This window comes from Labrus mixtus, chromosome 23 (genome assembly GCF_963584025.1).
Source record: "Labrus mixtus chromosome 23, fLabMix1.1, whole genome shotgun sequence".
In the NCBI taxonomy this organism is placed as follows: domain Eukaryota; kingdom Metazoa; phylum Chordata; class Actinopteri; order Labriformes; family Labridae; genus Labrus; species Labrus mixtus.
The window spans coordinates 14,894,401-14,904,314 of record NC_083634.1 but is presented as its reverse complement, the minus strand read 5'-3'; the positions used below and the strand labels follow the sequence as shown (position 1 = coordinate 14,904,314).

The 9,914-nt window shown below is 44.3% G+C and overlaps 1 protein-coding gene across 1 annotated transcript; it reads right to left on the bottom strand.

The window, feature by feature from the left end:
* Positions 1 to 1,500: 1,500 nt before the first annotated feature.
* Positions 1,501 to 8,157, bottom strand: syt4 (synaptotagmin IV). The gene is made up of 5 exons (XM_061031225.1): positions 7,857 to 8,157; positions 5,972 to 6,597; positions 5,553 to 5,876; positions 2,918 to 3,038; positions 1,501 to 2,469 (listed from the first exon to the last, which is right to left on the bottom strand). Exons 1-5 carry the CDS (start codon positions 7,888 to 7,890, stop codon positions 2,150 to 2,152), a joined length of 1,425 nt encoding a protein of 474 aa, XP_060887208.1. The 5' UTR covers positions 7,891 to 8,157; the 3' UTR covers positions 1,501 to 2,149.
* Positions 8,158 to 9,914: the final 1,757 nt, after the last annotated feature.

The following is a 9,914-nucleotide window of genomic DNA, read 5'->3' as shown; positions in this document are numbered from 1 at the left end:
CACCCCCTTACCCTGGAACCACCGCTGCACCCTGTTGCCATGACAGCGATATCAAGGCAAGCGCTCAGTGAAAGCGGCGTTTAACCTTTTGTCAGTGTGTGCCTAAATCAGACTCCGACCCCGAGGTTTGTGGTGGCTTAAAAGGCTCTGTCTTGTAAAGCCAACAGGAACTTGTTGTCAATGTATTCCATCTTCTCAGGGGAAGGCACCTGTGGCCTCCATGCTGTTGCTATAGCAACCTAAATGGATACTTGATTCTCCATTGGTTGGAATGCCCCATATTCTGTCTTGATTGGCCGAAGGATGAAGTATCTCTAAATTTTAGTTGGGTTGGAATTGGCTGGAGAGTTTTTATTTTTATTTTGATTGTTTGTTCAACAATGCTGAAATACATCCTTAAAAATTCAGTTTGAAAATTGTCTGTATTGTTTCAGCTGCCTTTTACGACAATCCATGTGAGAAAAGCACAGATGAAAGCTTTGCAGAGAGCTTCCCGCAGTGAGGACCAGACAGGGACAGAATGCTAAAGGGACGGACGCATGTGTGTGTTCAGCAAACTCATTTAGAAGAGTGATGCCGGAGTATGTTTTCTGAAAAAAATCTATGCACTACTTTTGCAGCCACAGAGAGTCAAGGAGCTTTGCATATAAATGAAGGGGTATGTTACAATATGTCCAAATAACTCTAGGAGGTCACCCAGAGGCTGTATATATATATATATATATATATATGTGGTTACTGAGAGAGAGTTATTAGGATTTATCTTTATGTTTGATCTTCTTTTTTTTGATCTGGAAGAAAAACAGAAGGGAATTAAACGACGGGCCGGGATGCTGAGCCGGTCGCTCTCGGTCACTGAACCACTTAGCTTGTATTAAATTCAGCTATTCAATGATGACTTCATCCTGGAGCACTTAGACATTTATGAGTCATCATGTGGCCTGATGATGTCATCCCCAGGGTGCTCCATGCACAGACTCTTTGCTGTAGCATTTAAGCTTTTTAATTTTTTTTAATTTTTTTTTTGTATGATTTCGTTCAAAGTAAACACAGTTTCTCATCCTTGTGAAATAAAGACGTCAGACTCTGTTTTTTGGTTGTTTTTTTTTCTCAGAATTTGCCATATTTTATAGTAAGGTACATACATTTACACTTCAGCTGTCTTTGTGCTCACAGTAAGGGGGACAAAACACCTACAGTAAACATGATGTGGCTCACATCGCTCCAGAGCTAACAAACACTCACATGCGTCCATACACTCAAACAGTTGCATCAGCACAAGCACTTGCGTATTGAAACACACTCTCTCTCTCTCTCTCTCTCTCTCACACACACTCACATACACACACATATGAAACCACAGTTCACTGTCTTCAGTGTACTCTTCTTACCTGTTCATGTATTTTCTCAAACCACCTAATTTAGGCTCGCACTTCAGTAATGATATATGAAATACCACTTGTGACTACAAAACATTTTTAACAAATCAACTCTGAGTAAAAAAAAAAAAAATGTACATAAAAACATCCTACTTCCTTTATGAAGAAATCATTTTTGTTATAAAATAAACTTTAATAATACACATTTTACAGCATTATCGGATTGTGGTTTATTCTGCTTTTCATACAATGGACTAGGTTACTATTCATAGAAGGAAGAGCTGAAGAGAGAGAAGGGAAAAAAAGCAACAGTGACATTTTAGACATTCTGCACTTTGCACAGTTTAAGTGACGACTGGCTGTTTTCAGTGGAGATTATGATGGTTATGTTGGATGTTACCGGAGGATTTTCAGTGGCAGTCTTTGGGATCGTTTAAAAGCTCCGGGGGTTTCCTTTGTCATGCTCCGCTATCCCAGCTTCACCCCAATAACTTCAAAGATAAGTGATTGAAAGAAGTAGTTTGAATGATGAAATGTCTTCTAATGACACCCCCCAGAGGCAAACACACACACACACACACGCGCACGCACACACACACCCTACACACACGACATCAATGTCCCTCCGCCCCTCTTTTCCATTCACCCTCACTTAAAGTCCATTGGGTATTAACAAACTTTACACTGAATCTCTCACATTCTTGTTCCATCCCTCTTGAGGTCGGACCAGGCGAGTTATCGATGAAGGTATCAGACAACACCACGCCGCTCTAATCCTCTGACAAGGCGTGCCACTTGGCAATCTGGCGGCGCGGATGGTCGCAGATCTCCCTCCAGTGCTCGCCCGCGGTGCCCACCACTGACGTGCCCAGCACCAGGCGCCCGAGGGTGGTGTTGGCAGAGCGCGAGTTACCTGTGTCTGAGTCAATCAGCAGCAGCTCCACGCTGGTGTCCATCAGGCCCTCGTCCGAGGGCAGATCAAACACAAAGAGCTCGTTGAAGACCGGGTTGGGTGAGCACTTCTTCACGTGGGTCTTCTTCTTGCACACACGCTTCTTCCCATGGTACATGTTGATCTTGACATACGGATCTTAAAATTAAGAAGGAGGAAAAAAAAGAGAATCAAGGGAAGGCAAAAAAAAAGAAAAAAGAAAGGGGATTGGGATGTGAATATCCGTCCCTGCAGTGTTTGCAGAGTGACACACTGTTCCTAAGTCAGATCAATACAGAAATCAATACAGCGGAAATGAGGGATGTTTGTGATTAGAAGTGTTTATGTGTGTGTGTGTGTGTGTGTGTGTGTGTGTGTGTGTGTGTAAGTGCTTGTCACTAAAGTGGTCTCTATGATCTCCTGATCAGATTACTTTAGTGCAGTGGCTGAGTCATTACGGCTACATTCATAGCATCCAAAAGCAGTTTTGGCTGGATGGCGGGACAAAGGGACTTATTTATTCTGGTAAGAGAGTTTCTGCCCGTACGCGTTAGTTCTTGTCTGTGAAAGCGTTCCTATTGATCGCATCAGTTTCAAGCGGACGTACCTGTGGGTCCATTGTTTTCGGTCTTGGGCAGATGGCGAGCTTTTAGTACGACCACAGTCAGCGTGTTAGTGGTGGACTGGTAACACAGGGAGAGCAGCAGTTCACCATGGCCGCTTGATTTCTGTGAAGAGAGAGGAGACGAATGAATGTTTGAGAGGTAGTAGAGATAGAGCGTTTCTGAAAGAAGACGACGAGGTTAAACTAAACTATGCTAATGGATCAGCTTTCAAACCAGCACTGAAACATATGCATGGCAGTATATCAGACATTATGTATTTTTCCATGAGGTGTACGCATTTGCCACACCTTTCCAACATGGCTGAACACGTTTCACTTGGTAAAAATGACCAAAGAATGGTAAATGGACTACTTATACCGCGCCTTTCTTTTTAGTCTTCTTATCATTCTAAGTGATTTTAGACTACATATCACACACTACACCGATGGCTATGCCACTCATGACCAATTTGGGGTTTAGTGGCTACAGGGGCCTTCCCCTAAGAAGATGGAAAAGTGGATCAAACCGCCAACCTTCTGAGGGAGAGACAACCGACTCTACCGCCCGAGCCACAGCCGCCCTGAAGCTTACAGCATCTGGTATTCTGAGGCAGTCTTCAATCCAAGAACCCACCAGGCCTGACCCTACCTATCTTCTGAATTTGGGTGTGTTCAGGGTGGCGGTATGGCTACAAGCTAATGTACACATTTATATTTTCAGTGGCATCTCATAGGCCTTCAGTGTTGCCGAATCCATGTACTAATTGACGAACTAGTCAATAAAAGCTGCAGTCGATGTTGTGCTGAAACCAGAAATTGGTGGTCTATAAATGGCTGTCAACGAAATGAGCAGCACGATAATGAAGAAATTCTCACGACCGGCACAAAAATACGAATTGAGAAGCTCCCTAGTCTTCTATGTATCATCTCATTTGTGATGAACCATTTTTTTATTTGGCACATGTGCACGCCCATGTTTGCGTCCACACCTTCCCGAGAGTTTGCGGCCTCGGGTGCTGTGATCACACCTCGCTAGATGCCGTGTCTCAACTCATGGACGCCATGGCAATAAGAGCTGGCATGCAGAAAAAAAACAATATCTACTCCTGACCCTGACATCCAAGGCGGCCAATCTGCCTGCAACGTGCCGTTTCGTTTCAATGACCTGCAGACGGCTTACGCATGCATGCACACATACATAAACACACTCATACGCACAGAGCAAAACGACGAGAGCCAACACCCTTTTTGTTATACGATACATTTAAACAAAGATGGGTTGCCCTATTTTTTAGTCCAAGTGATTCTCTAGTTCCACTATTATACCTTTAAAGACAACTTTGGCACATGCTAATACACAGCAGATTACTACAGAAGAAGGTAGAAACTTGCGATTCAAAAGAGAATCCCACGGTAGAATCTCACTGCAAAGTAGTAAACTAAGAATATAGCTTGTTGTTTTCTTTTGATTGATTGCACAAAGAAAGGCCGTTTAGCAGGAGCCTGTTTCCGACAGACGAGGTTAATGTGATGAAATGTCTTGAAAAGAAAAACAACATACTGGTTTGGAAGAGCTACAGCCCATTTGTGTTCCTCGCGGTTGCCAGGAACAGCCAGTCCTCAGCAGAAGCCGTGTGATCACCAGGCAACAGACCCATCATGGAGTTATGTGAACATCACTCAGAAAGGTAATTCTCTATGCCCTTTCATCAAACTTGCCAATCCCTGCATTAATGTTTCAATACCCAAATGATATTACGATGTTCAGATCACATCTAAATTAAACACCAAACGAAATCACAACATTGAGTGCGCTACACTACTTTTTGCTCAGAAGCAGATATTTTTGAGATTAATCGTGTCATTTTCACATAAATTATGCATTTCGAGGATCTAAGATTATAAGTACTACTGGAATAATCATGAATTATGAAGCAAAAAGCTGCAAATGAAAAGGGTTTCACAAACCCCAAGGCGTATTGAAAGCGGCCGGCGGAAGAACATCACCAGACCGCAGTATCAGTTTTCAGATCCATAATGGCTGAAACAGATCTTCAGCGTCTCCGCAGAGAGGCCCACTTCCTTTCTGGTTTCTCCGTTAGTTTAATATGTAAACGGCTGGTAACGCCCTTTACAGGTAGGCACAAGTGAGCACTGTTTACTTTTGCGGATATGCGGCACGAAATGGAGCCATCAGATGGTCTGTTCTGCGGAATGTGCTCTGGCGTCACCGACCCAACACGTTGTCTTCAGCGTTGATGCGTTTGTAGAGTTTCACAGGAAGTCAACCAGAATGCAATTTGCAATACACATTCTGTTTAGAGAGCTATATGAAGTATGAAAAGTCGCTCTCGCTGAAGCAACTTGGGGATTAAGTGTCAACATGTGGCTGCAGGAGCTGGGGGTCAAACCCCTGACCTTCCGCTTGAGAGACAACCGATTCTACCACTGAGTCACAGCCACCACTGGTGACTGGTGTTATAATCAGGAGTGTGATGACTCATTACTGGAACTGTTATTTTTTTAGTATTGCCATCATTTGGATATTTTTTGCCTTTATTAATAGAACAGCTAAAGAGAGACTGGAAACATAAGGAGGAGCGGGGTGATGTAGACTGACTGATGTTCCAGATCTTACCTTGACATTCCTCTTGATGATCTCCCGGCTCATCAGGACCCGCCCCTCTGACAGGTCGATCCCGGACAAGGGCACGAGCGTCTCTCCGATGACCTCGTCGCGGGAGAACCTGTCGAAGCTCAGCACCATGAAGTGAAGGGCCAACTCCGACACCCGGGCAAGCGGGATCCCATAGAAGCTGAATGTCTCGTCGAAGGCGGGGTCCAGGGTCTTCCTCAGCACTCTGGTCTTCACCCGGTGCTTTTTTTCCGGCAGCAGTGTCAGCTTGATGTAGGGGTCGGAGGTCAGTGACTGCTCGTCCGTTGGGGTAAGGCCATGGGCTTCCTGGAATATAAAAACGTCCGATCAGTCAAAACTGTGTGAGACAAAGTTTCTACCAGAAAATGATATAACTGACACCAGCAGAAGCACATACAAACCTTGATATGGACCACAAACGCCTTCTTCTCTGGCTGGTATTCCAGGGAGAAATGGAGAGTTCCCAGCCCGTTCTCCTTCTCCTCGCCGTGGGGCTTGTCAACAGCAGGGGTGGGCGCCTGGCTGGAGAGGGTGCTGGACGGCGTAGGGAGGTCGTTGTGGTCAATCACACCAGGCTGCGTGAACCCCGCATGAGGAGAGGGCAGCTCCAAGTCTGGGGAGCTCCGCACCTTCTGGTGGTGGTGATGAAACGGCTTGGTGGTGAAGTTGCCATTCAGGTCCCGTTTCTCCAGATCCAGGTGTAGCACCTGCCTGGAATCATTTGGACTTGATGCGAGTTTACCAGTCGGATTCATCAGTGACGCGGTGTGGCAGTTTCCATTGACGTCGCATTTGCTGTTTTCGTTCGTCGTCGTCGTCGTTGCGGCGGCGGCGGACGCGGCAAACTTCTTCTTGCCACTGAGGCTCTCGGGGTAGATGTCGACCCCTTTGAGCATGTGCACGAACTTGTAAGGCGGCGTCTTCTGGGATTTGGTGTTTTTGCGCTGGCAACAGATCCACGCGAAGGCCGACACGCTGAAGACGAGGCCGAAGACGCTCATCACCGCAACACCCACTGGCACTGCCACTGTGGAGGACGGAAAATAAGAGGGGTGGGGTGAGGCCGGGGGAGTGAAATATTGTTCACCTTGCACAACCTCAATATATTTTCTTATTGCATTAAAAGGAAAAATGAATCAATTGTGGGTGTGTGACTGACGTAGACTTCAGTCTTGACTCAGATAGAGATTAAAAGAAGACAATGAAATCCCAATAGTCCTGTATTCATATTTCAAAAAACACCTCAACACTTTCTTTTGGGGCGGTATTCGTTATGGAACCTAATCCCTTTCAACGGTGGCCGACTTTTGTTCCCTAATAGCCCGATAACTAAAACGTTACCATGGAGACATCCATCTCCAGGCGAGCAGTCAGAGTTAATAGGTCAATTTTAATTGAGGAAACAGGGAGCATTGAGAGGGCAGTTAAGAGGGTGGCTCAATGGAAAAGCACTCAGGTTAACACCCATACAAAGACAGAGAGGTGAAGGCTGATATTTGTACGAGGAAATATGTGCAGGCCTTTCTACTGAGGTAGCCTATTGTTCTATTTGAGTTATTACGCCTACTTTAAAGTGGACAGTTTTATTGTGATGGTGTAGGAATAGCATCGATTCAAATCACTAATCCGCCCTTATTCTCTTATAAATTGGAGAGCAATGGGTAGTGGGTAAGCCTATTTCAATTTCGAATCACACAGCATGTAGCCTCCTGAACGTTTCCTCCTTTAGCTTCCATTAATATTTTAGTTTTGAGCTCTGGGTGGATTCACAAGTAACAGCTACAAACAGATGGATGGTGTTGACGGTAGGGTGGTGAGGGAGCTGCTGAACCGGGTGGAAAAGAGAGAAAAAAAATAATGTGCTTTCCATGAATTATGACAGGCCTCTATGTAGACATTGTGTGAATGTGGCGTAATAGAATACGTCACCTTCCTTCCTTATTTTTTTTTCCTGATGAAGAGCTGTCACCCTCAGCTAGATGCAAAATGGAGGATTGAGCCTCGATGACTCCCCACTATTGAAAAGCTGCCTTATCGAGTAAAGGGGTTGGGCCGACAACAAAAAAAAAAGCCTTCATACTGATTAATAATGTTTGATAACAGACCCTGCCTGTATCGTCATTATGTCAAACGAAAGCCAAAACGCAAACTTATTTACAGGCGTGTAATAACACAAATACTCAATGCGATGATAACTTTGAGCTCCTTGAAGTTACACAAACGCAACTCACTCCCAACTCTCTGTTTTTGAATTAATGAATTTGCGTTTATTGAGTTACTACTCACCGAGCTGATCTCCTTCCACCACCATTGGAGCCATCGTCGCTGACCAAGGTGCTGAAACTGTCCGTCTGATATATCGCCGCCCCGTTCGCCTAGTGTCGATTTGCAGTATTCTCCGCAATATCTCGGCTCTGATTTTGCTCAATAATGTACGACGGTGTGTGTACGGCTTCAATAATTGAACAGCTACCTTGGTCTCCCAGAGAGAAAGATGGAGGGACGATGTGCCCTCGCCCTGATGCTGTTTCTCAGTGATGCGTGAGTGTCTCAGAGGCGGCAACACCCCGATTCTCTCTCTCTCTCTCTCGCTCTCTCTCTCTCTCTCTCTCTCCCCCCTTGTTTTGTCGCCCTCTCTCTTCCATCCTCAGTTGACGAGCTCTCTCCCCCCCTCCCCCTCCCCACCGGGAACGCTGAGCTCATCAGTGCTGACGCAGTGGTGACGGAGGCTGGCTGTGAAATCAGGGCCCCCGGTATAACCGCACACCGGGGGCTGCCAGTTCCCCTGATTGATTGTAAATGGTCTAGGTCTGTATCTCCTTCGTGTGTGTGTGTGTGTGTGTGTGTGTGTGTGTGTGTGTGTGTGTGTGTGTGTGTGTGTGTGAGTGTCTGATAGGCTAAGACTGGCGAATTGATTGTGTTACATTGCTGTCCTGTCATTTCTTAAAGTAAGGGATTATTAAGGTTTGTATGTAATGATGCTCTCCTTATATGGTCATACAAGGCCAGTCTACAACTACAATGGATTCGATCGTCTGGAGTGTATTGCATACTATAATTACTGATAGAACAGGTCAAGCGATCCAAAAGGTGAATGAATGACCCTCTGACATGAACAACTGTACTGTAGCCTATAGCCATTTCGTTTGAAACCCCAGAAACAGTTTGACTTTGTCTTCCTGCAGATGCTTTTGCGACACCTGTCAGAACTTTCCCACCATTTGCAGTTTTGTGTCCAACTTGAATGAGCTCTGTTGTGGATTCTGCTGCACAGTTCTATCGTATATATTTTCTACATCCACTTGATTGTTGTCTCCCTCAAGTGGTGCACATACAAAGAGTTTGAACCTTTGTGTTACCTGTACAAAAGCCCCTCTTCGTGCTCCTGGACGGTCGGCGTGCACGGCGGGAGCGCACAAAGCGTACATGTACAGTGTCTCTTAACAGTACTGGCACCCTGGTGATCACACTTGCACCCCCTGCTGGTGTCGCTTGGTAATTACAACAATAGTTGCCGCTATCGGTGTTAGAATAACAATCAACATCAAACACTGCTTCAACTGACTGTGAACATTCACACCATTAACCAAGACTTCAAATAAACAACCTTCTTGTATCATGAACGATACTGAAAAGAGACATTCAAAATAATCACGAGTGTAAGAGTAAGAGTAAGTTAAGTGTTGTTAAGTCAATAATAAATGAACTATGCTAAAAGTTTTGCTTTCAATACTGTTCTGTGAGAAACATGTATCTCTTAGGTCTACTTTTAGACTTCAGGAATATTCCCATTGAGAGACAAAAAATCTTTTGCAAGAAAGTCCGGGCAAAGACGGAGAGAGGGGGGAAAGTTTCACTCAAACAAGCACATTGTGGACTAATACAGTTGTTTTCTATTCCACTGTGAGGCTGAATATAGGAGCAACAGTGACTTTGGCTTGAATAAATAACTGTTCAACCCTGGCAGTGTTATAAAGCATGCTTTGCATACTGAACTGCTCACCATGCACATCTGAACACACACTAATAATGCTTTATCTGAGTAAAAAGTAAGTAAAAGTAAGAGGTTTAAATAAATTATCCCCCAGCTAAAAAAAAAAAAAATCAAGTAAAATAATATAAGAAAAGATTCTGTTATGGAGATTCAACTTTAATTATCGTTCAAATAAAAGACAGAACATAAAATAAAATATAAGATAGTGTAGACGTTTGTTTTTTGGATGATAATATGAGTTGTGCAGACAGTCAAATGTACCAATGGTTTCTGATCCTACAGATCATTGTGTTAAGAGTTAGAAAAATAATACAAATATGTCCTCTTAATGTTTTTAGTTTAAGGAATGA

Excerpts from the sequence above, each read along its gene's own strand:
- syt4 (XM_061031225.1), bottom strand. The coding sequence starts at position 7,890 with ATGGCTCCAATGGTGGTGGAAGGAGATCAGCTCG. Across the intron at positions 6,598-7,856 it reads GGTGGAAGGAGATCAGCTCG|TGGCAGTGCCAGTGGGTGTT; the intron begins GTGAGTAGTAAC and ends CGTCCTCCACAG. Across the intron at positions 2,470-2,917 it reads CGAAAACAATGGACCCACAG|ATCCGTATGTCAAGATCAAC; the intron begins GTACGTCCGCTT and ends CTTAATTTTAAG.